The sequence below is a fragment of the Gastrolobium bilobum genome, unplaced genomic scaffold (assembly GCF_033153095.1).
Source record: "Gastrolobium bilobum isolate Gb01-03AN ecotype WA unplaced genomic scaffold, APGP_CSIRO_Gbil_v1 utg908, whole genome shotgun sequence".
Classification (NCBI taxonomy): domain Eukaryota; kingdom Viridiplantae; phylum Streptophyta; class Magnoliopsida; order Fabales; family Fabaceae; genus Gastrolobium; species Gastrolobium bilobum.
In genome coordinates, this window is record NW_026897979.1 from 252,190 (window position 1) to 271,252 (window position 19,063).

Consider the following 19,063-nt stretch of genomic DNA (forward strand, 5'->3'; position numbering starts at 1 on the left):
TTGATTGGCGGAAATCAACGATTAAGATGTGGTCGTAACATTGTGCGTAACATTATTTGTGTGTCACAATATCCTATCCCATATTAACCTGAGTATGTCTATCTAATACTTCCGGAAAATTAGCTTCAGAACTAATTATAAGGATGACCTTTATACTTCCGGAAATCAAATGATCCTTGGCGAGTCTAAAACGTTATGCTTCGATTACGATACCTCAACAAAGAAAATAAGATTTTTCACTAAATGATGTGACATCATTATAGGACAAGATTGAACATAAATTCCGCAAACAACAAAGAGAATAAGGACATTTCATTAATCAAATTTCCTGTATATATGTTCAATCAATACATGCTACGATCATAAATGAAAAATTGAACAAGTTTTGCTCCATATTTTACGATGATGCCAGTGAATCAATCTCAAATGATTATGATCTTCACAAATGTCTCCATTGAGAGTGAGTACCAGCATGGAACCCTTCTGTGTATGCTTTGTTCTTAAATATCATCTGCAGTAAGATCATCTAGTTATCAGAACCACAGTTTTTCACATGATAAAGGCTTATCAACAAAGGAGGGGAAAGTTGAATGGCATCATCAGATACTTATAGAAAGGTTTTTCATATCTGAGCTGAGAGCTTTCCGTAGATTCTCAGACACTCTAGTGCCCAGATGCTCCCCATGTTTATGTATCGTGTCTTCATTGATCTGTGTGATCAAGATTTTTCAGCTTGATGCAGAAAGTATAGAAGTAGTTTGAAATTGAAAGAAAGCCTACAGTTTTCTTTACCTCTGAAAGCAATAACTCTGATGTTTTATGCAACATTTCTTCAACAAATTGGTCAACATCTGCAAAGGATCTTGATGAATGAGTATTGTTGACTGGTTTCCCCTTTGTATTTTTCTCACTAACAACTTTTGCTGCATCAGAGAGATTGACATGTTAGCAAGACATTCACACTGTTTCTAAGCACTGACATCTTTAAGCCACAAACATTGGAGATTTATAGCACGTTTGGTTTTGCTTAATTATTATACAAAAAAAACCAAAAGCTCTATTGGTAGCATTTTGATTATAAACTTCTTTTAACATAAAATATTGGTGCATCAACATGACTGTACAATTTTGCAAATTGTGTCAGATGCAGAGAGTGCAGATAAAATTGTAGGTCCTAGACTCCAAAGTTTCAGTGGTATCAAGTTCAGTTTTAATGTAATCCTCGTGTAGTGATGATTTTGTGATAAGAAAAGAAATACTAAATGGAGAGAAAAGAAATATAAACAACAAAAGGAGAAAATAGAAAAAATTTAATCTATAAACACGAGAAACAGAAAATAAAAGACCGTGCCACCAACTTAAAAGTATAATCAATTTGATCTTTGTAATGCATAATAATAGTTGAAATATAAGTCAATCTGTATATTGTTGCTTGAATAATCATGTATAGTGTATAGGCCAAATGAGAATAATCGCTTTCCTAATTAAAGAACTAATTCTAGGGAAACAAATCAGGAGTAAATGAAACATATAACCTTCACACAATTTCCTATGTCCTATCATAATATGTCTAATAAAAGAAAAAACATATCAATAATAATTACAACATTATACATTCTTTATTTGCAACAATATTTTACCATTAGGCAATACCTTTCGTCTTCTTGTTTTGCGTCAAAGCTCAAACAAAAGGCATAACATTCAAACTTTCCAGATGTCATGCAATCAGAGTGTGAACAAAAAAATTGATTGCTTAAAGAATGAAATTTACATTGTCCAATGAAGAAATTTTGAAGAACTTTATAAGCTTGAACTAATGCTTCAGATTAAGAAAAATAAATTATAGAAAAAGAGATTTATGAAGGAAGAAGAAAAGGTACAAAGAAAGAGGATAAGAAGACATCCTCTTAAGAAAACAAAACAGAGAGAAGAAGTCTTAGGAAAACAAAACAGAGATCAAAACTAGAACCGAGGAGATTGGAAAACGTAACAAAGCATGCCATCAAAGCTCAAACAGAAGGCATAACATTCAAAATGTGTCTGATGTCAGGTAATCAGAGAAACATGGTTTCCATCTGTAGGAAAGCTTGTGATGAAGGTTGCTTTTCTGGTTGATCAAGCAAAACTATTGAACCAGAGAGAACTAGTGCAACTAGATCAGAAAGAGGCTAGGAAGACACCCTCTCAAGAAAACAAAACAAAGAAATCAAAATTGGCCTGCAAAGGGATAAAGAAAACATATGATTACTTATAATGAATAAATATGTTATCAAATAACACCAAAGAACTGCAAAGACAGAAGTGATGCCACAAAATTTCAGCCTCTTTCTGAAAGCCAAAACCTCTGAAATTAGTTAAGAGAAATTTATGCAAGGCCTTAGGAAAGACCCAATATTCTTCAAAAATCCCAAACGAGTAGTTGCAGAACAGTGCAAAAATAGATAAGCACCAGTTTCCGAACTATAACTGCACATACACACATGTAGATAAACCAGTCAGAGGTCTGCGCTTCAATAACATGTCCTTAGTGTTGATTGTGTTAAGAACAACAGTCCAAACAAAAGATTTGATCTCAGATGGAGCTTTAGATTTCCATATGGGTTTTTCTGAACAGAAAACTATCTCTATTAGGGGAATGGGTAAGGAGCTGAAAATAGGATTTGCAAAAAAAAAAGATACCCTAGGACATTGTTATCAAATGCGGGTAGTGGCCGGTAATTACCAAAAAGTAAACGTTGTTTTCATGCATGAAGATGGTACAATGAATGAAGATAGAATATCACATTTAACTGAATTTTGACCTGAAATTGTCTTGGACTTATTATCCACAGAAACATGGTTTCCATCTGTAGGAGCTTGTGATGAAGGTTGCTTTTCAGGCAAAACTATTGAACCAGATGGAACTAGTGCAACTAGATCAGGGGGTTGATCTTTCCCCACTGTAGGATTGGCCTGCAAAGGGATAAAGAAAACATATGATTACTAATAATGAATAAATATGTCATCAAATAAGAAAAGGAAAGGAGATGCCAATAATTTTACTCACCTCGAAATCAACATAAGAGGGATCCCTTCCTATTGACTTAAGAAACTTGTCAAGATCACGGGCATTTAGAGCTGCAAGTGGGTAGAGGAGTGGAATCTAATTAATTTATTGATCAGTGTAGTGCATCAAAGCATGATGGATCACAAGTCACCACACTTAAATCTAGTTAAATGTAAGTGACAATGGACCTGAACAGTGATGCCTTACATTAAACTAATTGAGCTATGCTACAAAAGACTGCATAAATATTTAATTTAAAAATTTGTTATTATGAGATAACATGTAAGGAATAGATAGATACCATCAAATGATGACAACAGACAGATCATAGAGACCCAAGAAAGCACTCGTGAAAACTGAAGACAATGACATTTTTTTCTTAAAATATTTCTGAGATAACAAGTGTGCAAAATGGAGAGTAATAAAATTGATAACCTCAGTCCTCAGTAACTTTCAGCTATGTCTCCTATTTATTACTAATTCTCTTATTGAAAATCATTTCTAAACTAATTCAATTGGCAACAGCATCTAATATAAAACGACTTCTTTGGCATTTGTTAGGCTTGACAAACATATGTTAACAGATATAGTCAGTAGATATCCCACTTGTGTATTTGTCAAGCCTGAAAGATATATACTTAATAGGTCTCATACACATGACATCCTCCACTTCCTACCTAAAGTAAGAGAACATTCTATTAGCCAAAGAGTCAACAAAATTTTAGGACAGCTGGACGAACATATATTCAATAGGAACTAGGAAGGAAGCATTTTCATACTAAGTTTAGAGAATCATAGGATTCTAAGACATCGATGGTTCATTAACTTGTGTAGATTATAATTATCATGCATTAAAGTAAGAAATGAGGACTATAGTACAGGAAAGTAGCCCTAACATGCAAATGCTTTCTTCATTCTACTCATAAAACTTTTTTTTCCTCAATGATAGCATTAGCCATTAGGAAACCTAATCTAGGTTTCTAATCCAAAGCATTCTCTTAATTCAGTATGACTTTTGTTCAAAGTCACTAATGGACTAACTAAAATTCAATACAGCGATTGCTAAGGTTACTTCATAGAATTTACTACAAATAAAGCATTATCCTAAAAATTGTAACACCAATGTATATAACAAATAGATCCACAAAAGATGAGATCCAGCAAAATTTAGGGTTACTTAGTTATACTTCACAGTCCACTGATTTCATATTTGTCCAAATCTTTAACAAGAAGCATTCTATTTTAGAACACTAGCATAAAAGAAATACTTTATTTCATAAAATTTAAGAGTTAGTCAAAAATATGCAACTGATTTTTTTCTCTTCATAAAGGAGACTTCTCACTTACATATGGACATGTCATTTGACAGCGGATGGAAGAAGCAGTGCTCCTGAGTCTTGAACCCTTGATCCAACAACAGCGAAACATCTCTTCAGAAAGGGAAAGACGTGCCACATAAAAGACAGAAATTAGTTTCTTTCAACTATATTTTCTAATTCAGTCTGAACATTCATCGTAAACACTCTAATAAGCATAAACACCACTACATTAACAGGCAAATGCATTATCATTTATCAAAGCAAGTTTTGCTACAGTCATGACACAGATAATCTTTCAGCATGCTCCCGTTCATCATTCAAGTGAATGTCATTTTCAAGCTGACAGAAAAAGCATCAATAACTTCAAATTCAAAATTAGTATTTTTTTCAAAAGAGAAGAAACTTTATAGGAAAAACATTTAGTCATGGATTTCAAAACAAACTATCCTCATGCGGAAATAAGCAAACACCTCTAGTCATGTTATGTTCGCATAGTTTTTCATGTTTAATATTGTATCTTACAGGATCAGAAAGTAAGGTAATGCAATTAATAGCAAGCAACAAGATTTAACAAGAAAAAAATTAGATATCTCATAAGTAGGAAAAAGAATAATAACATTTACATACCGTGCTGATTCATTCACTAGCGCAAACGGAGTGACGCAACCCAAGGGCACCTTGTGAGTAAGGAAAAACAAGGACTTCAAATAAGTCAATGATAATTTCAACCAAGTTATTTATTAAATAATCCTACTAAAATATTAAACTAAGAAACGGTTTCTGTAACCAAGGCAAGAAGAAATCCATAAATGGGATCAACTGCTTTATATCCCAATCCAACCAACTCAATCAGAAAATACCTCAATAAGAACTAGTTTCCTTATGCACTATATATTGGATAGCAACAAGCAACATGGTAAGTAGCTTTTGTGCAAGGACTGAGTTTGTTAAGAAGCCAAGAATTACACAGAAACATGTCTAAAAATCAGACAGTATACCTCTATAAGATATCTGCTAATTTAAAGGTTGAAAACAACTTCTTTAACAAGGTAAAATAAAGATAGAAATATATTCCCAATAATAATAATAAAGACAGAAAGAAATGAAGGTTTAAGCAACAAAGGGATAGAACAAAGGCATAGACAAACCTGAAGTATTTCTCCTATAGCCTCTGCGGGCGCCATTCTCAGACCTCCTTTTCCTAAACCTAGCCGCTGAGATAATACTGGCTCCCATTGGACACAACAAATTACTATCATGAATATCCATTAAAGCCAGGCCAAACAAGCAAGTCAACAAATTCCTCTCAGAATTACAAAATTATTCGTACCTTTTATATCAACTTTGGTATTGGCCAAAGCAGAAACAACATAAAACCTGTGTTTCTTGTCCTGTAAAATTGTAGTAATCAGGGCATATACATATTTGAACAACACAAGGGTGTTTTCTGCTTTAAATTCTAAACGAACATTACCTTCAAAAATAAATTTTTACTCATCCCACCCCCTAAGTGTCCAACATATTTTTCCTGTATGAAAATGGATACAGAATCAGGAGAAAAAAAACATATGGACACAATATACACAAAGCAACCTACAATCTTTAAAGGCCTTTTACCCCTTCCTCAACTGTCAAAACAACTGGATGCTCATACTGGGAAAATTGAATTAGAAGCTCCTGAGCAACACAAACTAACAACAATTAGTCCCATGAAAGAAGGAAAATAAAAAAGTGAAGGGCATCACAAGAAGTCAGATAATTCTGCTCATGGAACATAGGTGCATCAACATCATCATCATCATCATCAAAAGTTCATCGTTATTGAGTGGCGGACCCAGAAAATTATATGAAGAGGGGCGAAAATTTTAACAAATCCAACTTATAGAATTTTAAATAAAATATAATTTAACAAGTATACTAAATTGACGAATTTAACATAGATTATTTCATTGCCATGTGCCATGTCAACAATGAAAAGTAGGAGAATCACAGTCTTAAACCAAAAAACATGTACAGCGATCTCAAGAGATGCACCCATTAAATAATTTTAAGGCTAAAATATAAGTTACCCCCTTGAACTTTGTCCATGTTTCAAATTACCCCCTTATACTTTTAATTGTTTTAATTAACCCCCTGTACTTTATAATTGTTTCAAATCAACAATTCTGTTAAAAATTTGACAAACACTGTTAAACCCTCTCACATGCCCTAAGCCCCAAATCTCAAATATTTCTTCTTTCTTTTCTTCTACTTTGTCAGATTATTCTACTGTCTTCAATTGGCTAGTGTAGTTACCCGATTCTTGTTAGGTACAGAGCTGTATAACATTGAATCGCATACAAAATTCATGCATTTTGGCTGATAAGAGTTAACTAGCCACATCTCATAGATTATATATTGTATTCTTTGACATGTAATACAAGGCTGCATCCTAATTTTTTTTTGCCTCGTCATATATAGTTTTATTGTAGAATTAGGGAATGTTACATCCTAAGTTAAGAAACTCTTCATCTATGATACTGTAAGTCATTCACATGACTCTTTTGAGACTCTTCTGCCATTGTAGCTTCATCTTGATAATCCGAAAGGATAAAGGAATTTCCACACTGCTCAGTCTCAAAATTTCATCATTGTATAAGCGATAAACCAAACAACATGGCATGTCACTGTTACTGTGAGTGACATTTCCAAGTGGCAAAGAGAATAAGGGGTTCTAACAGCATTTGAGATTTGGGGCTTAGGGGGTTTAACAGTGTTTGTAAAAAATTTAACAGAATTGTTGATTTGAAACAATTATAAAGTACAGGAGGTTAATTGAAACAATTAAAAGTACAAGGGGTAATTTGTAACATGATCAAAGTTCAAGGGGTAACTTATATTTTAGCCTAATTTTAATAACAAATATAATCACATAACTAAAATAAATCCAAAAAGAGGGGGAAGCTCGTAGAACCCAAATTAGGCAAGCTAACATCATAAAGTTCCATAATGCCCACAACACTACAGACCCATCTACTTCAATTATCAAGCACCATAAAGCTAAACAAATAAATTAAAAAAGTTATTGCAAACTATAATTATTTTATACCCATTTTTTTTCTTTCACTTTCTGTTGGTTTTTGAGCATCCGAATGTAGTGATTTATCATTCAATGAATGACTGAAAAAACGATTCACTGGTGTAATTCTAAAGTTTTTTATTTTTTACAAAAGTTCTAAACATTCAAAAATTGACTTTTTTTTTTCTTTCTACCCACTCAAGGGATTCTTCCTATATTCTAGGAAAATTATTCCACTGCATGAAACTACAAAAAGATTACAACTTTACAAAGAGAAAGTGAAAATACTCACAACAAGAAAATGGGTATCAAGCTTCTTTCTCATGCCAACAGATTTTGGGTATCAAATGAAGCAAAAGAAGGAGACTCAGAAAATGAAATCGAAAGCTTTGAACAAAAACACTGTACCGATCATCAACAAGGTGAAATCAATTCAACTCATTTCAGATTCAAACGACACACAATGCTAATTTTGTTAAAGTAACCCACCAGTTATGAAAAATAAAATATACTATGTATTTTTTTGGGGACGTAGACATTTTTTTCAGATTTTAGACCCATGTGGGTCCGCCCTTGGTTATTGAGCATGGTAGGATTGATTGATACAAAAATCACCGGCCACAGAAAATGAGTAGAATGGGAAAACGAAGCACACACAGATGAAAATAAAGTAAGGCATTTTCAATATGAATATTGGGTGGGATTCGACGAAAAAAGAGAACCTTTAACAGCTCAAGAAGCTGGTACTTTGAAAAGCCCATGACTTTCTTCTGCAGAATGGAAGAAGCGTTTGCAGAGCAAAAATTCCTCAGATTGGTTACCAAAAACAAACACTGTACTGCAGAATGGAAGAAATTTGTACCTTGGAGCTCCCAAACCCTATTTCGTTTCGTAGAACATTTGGACCATTCTGAGCTTGTTTTAAAAAGTCGTGAAAATGTTAAAAAAAAATTGTGAAAATAAGGTCTGTTTCATTATTGTTTTCGAAAATAATTTTTTTGATTTTTAGAATAAAAAAATTTAAAAATCATGTTTTGATAAGATTTGTTTTGTAAACATTATTTTAAAAATTATTTTTTCTAATTTTTAGAATCAAATCTAGAAAATGTATCTAACTTACTTTTGTTTTTTGTTTTGTGTTTTGATTTTTAACTTTAAAAAATACAAAAAATATATATTTTATTAATTATTATACTAAACAGTTTAAAACAAAAATAATCAAACAAGCCAAGCTTCCAAGAAAGTTATTTGCCATGTACCATAATAATTCTTTCTCTTCCATCTCTGTTATCTCATCCTGAATAAATTGACATTAAATTATCATTAATTAAAAATTGACATTAAAATAATATTAAATTAAAAAATTAATAATAAATTAATTAAATCAAATAATAATTAACAAAATAAATAATTCTTAATTTCTTATTCATTTAACACAAACTTTTTAAATCACCCAAATTCAAAAATACCAAATTTAATATGAATTTCCAAACAAATAATTATATATAAATAGTTATTTTGATAATATGACATTATGGGTCATAGATGTGAGTATTGACATTAGGGGACTAATCTCCTGCATAATATCTCTTCAGAAGATATGTAATGCTATCTCTTAGAGCCTCTTGTCTCCATAGCACACGTGATTTTTTTGAAAATTTACGTGTCCGACACGTGTCCGACACGAACACGCTCGGACACGCTCGGACACGCGTCCGACACGCGGTCAACATTTGAGGACACGCGGTCAACTCTCCGACACGTTCCGACACGTTTTTCCGACACGCAGTCAACTTTTTCGGACACGTGGTCAACGCTCGGACACGCTCGGACACGTTTTTTTTATTTTTTTTTTATTTTTAAATCTTAATTTTATTACTTTAACTAAATATAAAATAAATAATTTATAAATTAATTTTTTTCTGTTACGAAATTTGACATGAAAATTTAACAAAGTACGAAAAATTATTTATATTTATATTTATGTTATGAAATTTAAATATTTGATTAGTTATATGAATTATTATACACTTTTATATTTATTAAATATAAATTATATTATATATATTAAAAAAATTATTTAATATCAAAACGTGTCCCAACGTGTCGAAATATGACATTTTTTAGAATTAACGTGTCGGCGTGTCGTGTCGTGTCGTGTCCCGTGTCCCGTGTCCGTGTCCGTGCATCATAGCCTCTTGTAACCACACACGCAAGGGGGAAAAAAAAGAAGTAAAATTAGTAACACAAAGCTGCTTTTTATTGTTCTGTTTTTTCCTACTTCTAGTTGATTATGTAAGAAGCCCCTGATCATAATGAAGTAATGAACCCATTTATAATGTTATTTTCTGTTCATTTTGTCGAAGTAAATGTTTTTTTCAAAATGCTAAACTTAATATGCATGCCCTCGTTCTGCATGATGGACAAAAATTTGTCAAACAAGCTTTCAAAAGCTATGTTGTTTTTTGTATTAAAAAAAAAGGGTTTAAATTATCTCCATTTATAGAAGACAACTATCTCATGTTAGTGAGACATAAAAAGTTGTGTCATTCTTTTTTTATTTTTTAAAAATTGTGGGACCCACATAACTTGTTTCTATGCATGAGGTAAGTTATCTTCTATCGAAGGAGATTAATAAATTCCTAAAAAAAAATAGCTATGTTGTTTCTACATGTATTGCAGTTTTTCTTATATCTATAATGAGAAATAAAATGGGCTTGCGGTGAAGGCTTTGGGTGAGGAGGTCTTGGGTTCATGATAGAGTCTTCATGCTGTCATTGATTAAAAAAAGAAGAAAAATCAACAATTAAACTTTGCTGACTTCAATTATTACAAGTATTCAATAATTGTGGTCTTGCTGCAGAGAATTGTCAAATCATTATCTTCTGACGAAGCTGTTTGGGATGCTATTCTGAACAATGAAGTTGTACGGGAACTTAGGGAGTCAATATCTGCAGGTTGGCATTTAAGTATTTCATACTAAACCTGAGAAATTTGGAATGTATCTTAGTGGCTCAGTTAAGTTGGAGTTATCTTTCACTCTATATCTCTCTCAGGAGGTTGAATGTAGGGGAAGGTTGGGTGGAATTTGTTCCTTTTACCTTATTCATGTTCATGCTGATAATTGCTATTAGCTTCTTAGCTCGTTTCCATTTTCAGTGTTGTATTGATAATATTATAGAAATATTATTAATATTGTTGTGAATATTAATATTATATATTTATTTATTATTTGTTGTATTGGACTTAGTGCATTAGGTCAAGTATTTTAGGTATTCTCTATAAATAGAGAACCTTTATACAAAGTATTTACACAATTCTATAATATATCATAATATCTTTTTCAAGTTGGTGTCAGAGCTCTCGATTCTGAAGGTTCTGCTTCCGCAAATCACCATCTTTAAAAACCAACCTTATTTGCCTCTCGCCACCACAAAGCCGCCGCCGGAAAAAAAATTTTTGAGGACCTTTTGGATTGTGAGGACCCCTGTTTCACTCCGTTTTCTTAGATCTATCATTCTACGGAGGTTTCTTTTTCATCAGACGACCGAAAAAGCTCAAAAAAAAAAAAACGCGATACTGTTCATCGGGTACTATTCACAAAAAAAAAAAAATCCTGCTTGTTTTTTTTTTTTTTGTCTCCTCTCCATGGATCAGCTTAAACCCGCTATTGATAATATGTGTAAGCCATATGACCGTTCTTTGATCTTATCTGGTAAGAACACACATTCTACATCTCTTCTTGCTTCTTGCACTGATTTTAAAACCTCATGGGTTTTGGATTCTGGTGCAACTGATCATATGACTTGTCGTACTGAGTTGTTTTGTTCTTATCATCCTACTGTTGGTAGTCATACTATATCCGTAGCTGATGGATCCCATAAATCAGTTATTGGTTCTGGTAACATTCAAATTCAATCTTCCTTGTTGCTTAAGAATGTCCTTTATGTTCTTCAGCTTTCTACTAATCTTATCTCCACTCAAAAACTTACAACTGATTTAAATTGTTCTATCACATTTTTTTCTTCTCATTGTGTTATTGAGGATCTTACCACGAAGAAGACAATTGGAGTTGCTAATGAACAGGATGGGTTGTATCATCTCCTTCCAGACCATGCTAGAAAAAATTTGTTATTAACGACACGTCATCCTTCTACTGCAGAGTCTATGATTTGGCTCCATCACAAGCGTCTGGGGCATTCACCATTTAGTCTTTTGAAGTCTATGTTCCCCTCTCTGTTTCTCAATAAGTCGGTTGAGACCTTTCATTGTGATGTTTGTGAATTTGCAAAACACCATCGAGTGTCACTTCCTTTTAGCACTATTAAAAGCAAGGAACCTTTTTCTCTTATCCATTCTGATGTTTGGGGCCTTTCTAAAGTGCACAGTGTTTCAGGTGCAATGTGGTTTGTTTCTTTTATTGACGATTGTACTCGGGTAACATAGATATACTTGATGAAAGACAAGTCTGAAGTACCAGAGATATTCATTCGATTTCATCACATGGTTGAGACTCAGTTTGGTAAAGATATTAAAAGACTCAGATCTGATAATGGTACTGAGTACGTCAATCAACGTCTGTCACAATTCATTTCTGACAGAGGTATGATTCATGAGCTCACATGTGTTGATACCCCTCAACAAAACGGGGTTGCTGAAAGGAAAAATCGTCACCTTCTTGAAGTTGCTAGAGCACTACTTTTCCAGACATCTGTTCCTAGTTCTTATTGGGGAGAAGCAGTGTTAGCTGCAACTTTGAGAATATGGTGAGAATAATGTTATCCCTTGCTGCCCATTACAATTGGGATATAAATCAATTTGATGTGAAAAATATTTTCCTCAATTGTGAGTTAGAAGAAGAAGTCTACATGGAAATCCCGTCTGGTTTTGATTCTGTGAAGGGGAAAATAAAGTTTGTAGATTAAAAAAGGCCTTGTATGGATTGAAGCAGTCACCTCGTGCTTGGTTTGGAAGGTTTACTAAGGTTATGATGACCTTAGGATACAGACAGAGTCAAGGAGATCACACTCTTTTCTTCAAGCACTCCCAAAATGGGAAGCTTACTGTGCTCCTTGTATATGTTGATGATATTATTATCACAGGTGATGATTTTGTGGAGAGACAGATTCTGCAGACACAGCTTGCCTCTGAGTTCGAAGTCAAAGACCTTGGGAAACTGAGATATTTCTTAGGGATAGAAGTAGCTAATTCAAGCAAAGGAATTTTTATCAGTCAGAGGAAATATGTTTTGGATCTTCTCAAAGAAGCAGGAAAGCTCGGGTGTAAACCCTCTAATACTCCTATTGAGCAGAATCACAAGATAGGCTTTGAAGAGGAGAGTCCTCCAGTTGATAAAGGACAATATCAACGGCTAGTTGAGAAATTGATATATCTGGCCCATACTAGACCAGACTTAGCTTATGTTGTTAGTGTTGTCAGTCAGTTTATGCATGATCCAAAGGAGAAACACATGCAGGCAGTGGAGAGAATTCTTCAGTATCTCAAAGCTACTCCTGGTAAAAGACTGTTATTCCGGCGAGATGGCAATCTCTCTTTAGAAGTCTACACTGATGCTGATTATGCTGGATCTGTGACGGACCGTCGTTCTACCACTGGTTATTATATGTTTCTTTGTGGTAACTTGGTGACATGGAGAAGTAAGAAACAAGATGTGGTTGCCAGATCAAGTGCAGAGGCTGAATTTCGAGCCATGGCTCAAGGCATTTGTGAGTTACTATGGCTGAAAATTATACTTGATGATCTCAAAATAAAATGTGAGGGACCAATGCAGCTGCTATGTGATAATAAGTCAACTATTTGTATAGCTCATAATCCGGTTCAACATGATCGGACTAAACATATTGAGGTCGACCTCCATTTCATCAAAGAGAAACTTGATAGCGGGTTGATTACCACACCCTACATTCCCACCGGGTGTCAATTAGCTGATGTATTGACAAAGGGACTTCCTTCAGATAGATTTCAAGAGCTTACTAGCAAGCTGAGAATGATAAATATCTATTTCTCAGCTTGAGGGGGAGTGTTGTAAATATTAATATTATATATTTATTTATTATTTGTTGTATTGGGCTTAGCCCATTAGGTCAAGTATTCTAGGTCTTGTATTCTCTATAAATAGAGAACCTTTGTCCAAAGTATTTACACAATTCTATAATATATCAGAATACCTTTTTCAAAGTAATATTATTATTATTGCTGACTTATGATGGAAATTGGATGTCTTCCACCGATACTTCCATTATCTACATATGAATCACAATTTGACTAATCTGGACATGAAATGTGCAGATGAAGCGCATGTTCTTCCAGATGGGACTGCTCACAGTGACTCCCTTACTACAAGAAATGTGGTGTCGATGTTTGTTACTGTCAAAGCCAAATTCATGGAAGTAATTGAGAAAATTACCAAGATTGTGAACCAGTTGTTTCAACATACTTATCAGAAGATAGGTGGAGGTGGAAATGGCTCTGACTCTGATAACCTCAAAGAAAAGCTGAAAGCTTGTTTAATGCTTACCATTATGGTCCTGTTGGTTGCCATGGTGAACCGTGCCAATAGCTAGGGCATGACAGAATTCACCTACATAACAAGAATTCTCTTCGACTCTCGAAGATTAATTTGAACTGCAAAACTTGTGGATGCTTTGTTTTTTGTCGTTTTGTTTCTTCCTAGACAAAGAAATTTATGATTAAGCTATCATATCGTGGATGAGTTTTGGATGCTTTGTTTTATGTCCTTTGTCTTCTTCATAGACAAAGAAATATATGATTAAGCTATCATATGGTGCATGAATGATAGGCCTACTTTGCATGTTATTTGTTAGACTCAGTAGTTTTTGTCAGACAATGCATTGAACTTAATTTGGTTGGCTTTATTTTCTCTACAAGTTATATTAAAGTAGAGATTTTGAAAGATGTAGTTTGTGTGTGTCCGCAGCTTGCATGCAATACATGGTTCAAAACTACAAAAGAATTTGAAATATCTTACATTTGTCAATGATTTACTTCTTGCATAAAACTAGCGCTTCCTACCAAGCAATAACAGAAATATGGCATTCTTTTTTTTTTTTGAGTTACCCAACCCTAATTATCTCTTTGAGACGAGTTGTCTCCCTCCGGTATCCCCACGAGCTTCGACTCTTTGAGCCGGCTATGAGACTAATCCGGAGTGCGGGAGAACAGTGATGGCTAAAAGTTCAGCCCCCTCCCCAAGAATGCATTCAGCGGGGAAATATGGCATTCTACTTCTACTTCATGCTTAGTGTTTCGTCAATGTCAAATGCTAGGTCTAGTTTCCAATTTGCACTTGCCAATCAGCAGTGCATTTGTAGTCCACCCATATTCACATAATATCCCTATTTACATAAACCACGCAGGTACCTGTACTATTTCCCTATATGATGGCGTATAACCAAATATTCACATATTCACAGATCAATTGAATCAAGATCAGGAGTTACAACAACCCTTTTACTAATCTCCCCAAGAACGCAGCAGTGTTTCTGTGTAGTGTTCATGGCCACAACATTTTGAGCAAAATCACAATTTAAACCTGGAGAGACCTGTTAGAGAACCAAATTATATTGTTATCAAATGCGAGAGTTGAAGTCAACAAGGTAAAAGAACTAAAATATGGGATTTTTTTTTTTTTTTTTCCTTTTCCGGGAATGAGGTGATCTACAAATCTATTACTTCATCATCACATATTGTACAATTAAATTGAATAACACACGGGGAAAACAAAATGACTTGGCTCTTAATTTAGTAAATATAGTAAATTGAGAAAGATGGCGATGCCAATTATTAATTTTGAAACAGGGATAGTAAGACTTACGTCGAACAGGGTTTCTCCTAGTTTTAATTTGATTGCTCCACTCTTGAATACTAGCATTTTGCCCATATATCCACTTGGTAAATCTTCCATGTTACTCCTATTAGTTGGATCTCGTGATACTGTTGATGTACCAATTTTCTCCTTCCCCTTAATACTCACAGATTGCTTGACCAAAGGCAGAGCAGGAAGCTGAAAGAAAAGCATCCTTTGTTGTTCACTCTTCTCCTGTTGAAAAATTATCTATGCATTATATCACAGTACTGCTGTGTTATTAGAATTACTTTAATATTTATTAATGTCTTTCTGACTACTAACCAAGAGCCCGAGTGCTGCAGCAGGATTAACAGTATTCTCATCATACTCCACACTAGTAGCAGCCTCACCAAATTCTTCTTCATCAAGAATTTCTACCAGATAAAAAATCCAAACATGACTGTTAATGCTTAACAAATGCATCCTTGGAAGTTGACTTTTGCTAACAAGACCCTTTTCATACAGTTTCAAAGTACCCTTGGGACTTAATCTGTCTTGTTCATGAATATTAATTCCATTGGTAGATCATTTGTTAATGCATATGAGAGCATACCTGGATCTCCAGAATAGGGCTTCCTCAGAGGAAGAGTAATAGGATAGTAAGAGTTGACATAATCCTGTAATCAAATTAAAGCTTCGGATGCTAAGATTATTGGAAAGATACAGATAGGAAGAGAACAGATGAGTGATGACAATTTCTAACCCATGGTTCCACGTAATCTCTTTTAGTTTTCCCGGCTGATGCATTAGTGTTATCATCAGTAACATCTACCATAAAAGGGTCGCTTTGATCTTCCACAGCAGTTAAAGAACGTGTTAAACCATTTTGCTCATTAGCAAGATATTCAGATGCCGTGCCACTGCTTTTACCGCTATGTACAGACTTACTAATTCCATCTGTCCTTAGAGAAGGTGATGAACCTCCAGGACCAAATGCGACTTGCACGCTTGCTGCAAGTTTTAAACTCCAGAAATTAGAAGCAAACAATATGAATAAAAAAATATTGATTATGATGGTGGAGGTAATTTATCATTGTGAGCAGGCCACACAGAATCAACTAACTACTCAAGGAGTCCAAGATATTTAAATGCAGTCAAAGTGATCAGCTAGTATTTCCCATGGTAAAATGGTTTAGACAAATGTCTAAAATCCCAAAAAGAAACTTCGTTGAAAAGCAAAAAACATAACATATTTCATTCAAATGTACTATATCACATTTGACAGTATACACACGCTTTCCCCTTACTATTAAGCCAATACATATTGCTCTAGATCTTTTCATCTCCCAACACCACAGCTATCTTTCATTTCAAAAACTTCTTCATCAACCATAAATCTTTCCAAAAAATTATCATGAAATAAAGTGACTAATAATGTTTTGCAATGTCTTTCATACTTTCAGCCATGTTTTTTTGCATATAAGGTTATGAATTCAGATGCACAATCATGTTTTGCAAAACTAATGAAAAATTACATTTTCTTTCAACTTTAGGCTGGCGTCTTGCAAGATTCTCCTGCAAATGTAGATAAAAAGCAAATCAATGTCACATTAGAAATAAGGGAAAGGTAAAAAAAAAAAAAAAAAGGAATAGGAAAGGAAAGGTCTCGTTAGCATGTCTATTTCACATTACAATTGCTGTCTTTTGATATAATTTAACTCAGTTAAATCCATGTTGTCTACTTGTCTTTATAGCAGCCTCAGTGACATTGAGCTTGATACAGTGCAAAATGCCAATATTGTTGGGAAATTAGGTAAGGGTTAACAAATGTTAAACATTTGAGAAAGTTCCCTAGTAAACAGTTTTACTATCTCTAAGAGATAAAAGGAGAAATAAAAAAGTCTCTATAAATTCGCAACCTCACATGACATAGGCATGGCATCCTACTTTGATCTTTGTAATGACTTTAACCTTCACCATTATTCAGGTAGCTAGATAATTGGAGCATGCAGACTCTTAATATACATATCAACGTACAATATGTTTTATTTTCAATTCAGAATTCCAGATGCCATGGCCCATCACTCTTAATATACTTATTGGGTGACACTCAGTATTCCATATTGTTCAAATATTTTCGGTGATCTTTTAAGATACAGACGAATACATTCAAGCATAACTTTGCAGCATCTTAGGAATGGAACGATGGCATTGCTAAAGTAACGCATCAAAACCAAACATGCAATTAATTACACGTTTGTTTTTTAATTAATTTTTTCTGAAACATTGCTTCTTTCGAAAGCTCACGTGTTTGGTTTTGGTCATATTTTTTAGAAAAAAATACCACCTTTATTTATTTATTTTAAAAGCTCTCTTTCTAAATATTATACTATAAACTGTTTTAAATATAAAAAAAAAAAAACCTAATTCAAATATACAATTTATATTAACACACACAAAATGAGTGAGATTATTAACATTTTAATCACCTATTCACACTCTTTATAGTAACTATTTTTAATTACAATTTCTAAATTGAGCTAAATAAAAGTGCAATCTTTATATTTTAAAATTTGTTGCTTGAGGACAATGTAAAGATTAAAGTACAGGTGACTACCAAAAAAGAAAAAAAAAAGACAGCTAATTTTTACTAAACAAATCACCTATATATGTATTATTATCTTAACCTTTTTCTAAATAAAAAAAAAAAAACAACTCCAAAAGTAAGACTAAATCTTAAAATGAGAAAATATAGGATAATAAAGATTCAAACATAATTACTATTTTGGGTTGTAGAAAAATTGAAAATTGCATAACATTACATTTATTTTTGAGTTTTCTTATTAACTTAATTTATTTTGGCTAAAGGGCCTAAGATGGAAATTTAGGAGGAGAGCTATTGTTAGCATTATTAATTTCCCTTCAATTGATTCTGATTTTCTCACTGGCCAAACACAAGTTTAGATGTTATTATTAACTTAAAATAAACTATAAATTACGAGCACTACATTGAACACTGAGAATATCACAAACCATAATTGAAGATAATTAGAGAAAGAAAACGATGAGAACGGAGAGACATACATTCCAACGACGTAAGAAAGCTTGAGCCTGTGCGCTATCTTCGTGTAGTTCATCACCTGCTTCACTGCATCGAAACATTTTCCACAATCAGGCAATGAATGATGTTTCGATTCGGTGTTTGGAAATTCAAAGTGAATTTTAGGTGAATTACGTTTCGGAAGAAGGTGGTGGTGGTTTGGGCTTCCTGTTGGGTGGGGCTTTTGGGGCGAACTTGACCTACACAGTGCACACAACACAAAACGACACAACGTTGATTTGAAACCGAAACTATTTCAAAATAGAAAGGAATTCGGTGTTTGTGAGTGAGTACCTTCCGGCGAGTTGAAGAGGATTGGTCTGGATCCATGGCTCTGATGTTGAAGGACAAAATGATGAACTAAAAATACTGATTTTGGGCAAAACGAGAATCGAACACGGGAGCTCAGAAAATGAGTTTCGGTTTTTACCACTGAGCTTATAAACTACTTGTGACTAGGGTTTCTAATTTTGTTTATATACATATATTTAGACACTTGTTAGTACTAAAAGATGGTTAATTCAAATATTCGAAAAATTATGTGTAAAGAAATAAATGAGTTAAAAAATATCATTAAACTTTTGACTCATAAATTTATCCAACCTGAGTCTAGCTGATTTTTCGACAGCATCTTTAAGTATTTATTTTACACAGTCGGTTTGTTTTCACGAACCAGTACAAAAGACCTGGATGGGTTAAATCGTTTGCCAGT

General features: G+C 33.7%; 3 protein-coding genes across 4 annotated transcripts; 1 reads left to right on the forward strand and 2 right to left on the reverse strand.

Moving 5' to 3' along the window:
- Positions 1–439: 439 nt before the first annotated feature.
- LOC133311899 (uncharacterized) lies at positions 440–8,345 on the reverse strand. Its single transcript, XM_061513026.1, has 13 exons — positions 8,286–8,345; positions 8,146–8,193; positions 5,983–6,042; positions 5,840–5,893; positions 5,696–5,756; positions 5,514–5,590; positions 4,993–5,042; positions 4,394–4,476; positions 3,047–3,117; positions 2,802–2,952; positions 793–923; positions 613–710; positions 440–512 (listed from the first exon to the last, which is right to left on the reverse strand). Exons 2-13 carry the CDS (start codon positions 8,182–8,184, stop codon positions 440–442), a joined length of 948 nt encoding a protein of 315 aa, XP_061369010.1. The 5' UTR covers positions 8,185–8,193; positions 8,286–8,345.
- A 1,675-nt stretch (positions 8,346–10,020) lies between these two features.
- Positions 10,021–14,007, forward strand: LOC133311901 (uncharacterized). Its single transcript, XM_061513027.1, has 3 exons — positions 10,021–10,029; positions 10,287–10,380; positions 13,733–14,007. The coding sequence occupies exons 1-3, from the start codon at positions 10,021–10,023 to the stop codon at positions 14,005–14,007; spliced, it is 378 nt and encodes a 125-aa protein (XP_061369011.1).
- Positions 14,008–14,715: 708 nt separating this feature from the next.
- Positions 14,716–18,782, reverse strand: LOC133311921 (uncharacterized). Of its 2 annotated transcripts, none has more exons than XM_061513054.1 (9): positions 18,646–18,782; positions 18,487–18,551; positions 18,336–18,399; positions 16,787–16,826; positions 16,015–16,262; positions 15,865–15,928; positions 15,594–15,685; positions 15,279–15,467; positions 14,716–15,006 (listed from the first exon to the last, which is right to left on the reverse strand). In XM_061513054.1, the coding sequence occupies exons 1-9, from the start codon at positions 18,679–18,681 to the stop codon at positions 14,872–14,874; spliced, it is 933 nt and encodes a 310-aa protein (XP_061369038.1). In that variant the 5' UTR covers positions 18,682–18,782; the 3' UTR covers positions 14,716–14,871. The 2 variants fall into 2 exon arrangements, with proteins under 2 accessions (XP_061369038.1, XP_061369037.1); XM_061513053.1 differs by having other exon boundaries at positions 15,279–15,503.
- Positions 18,783–19,063: the final 281 nt, after the last annotated feature.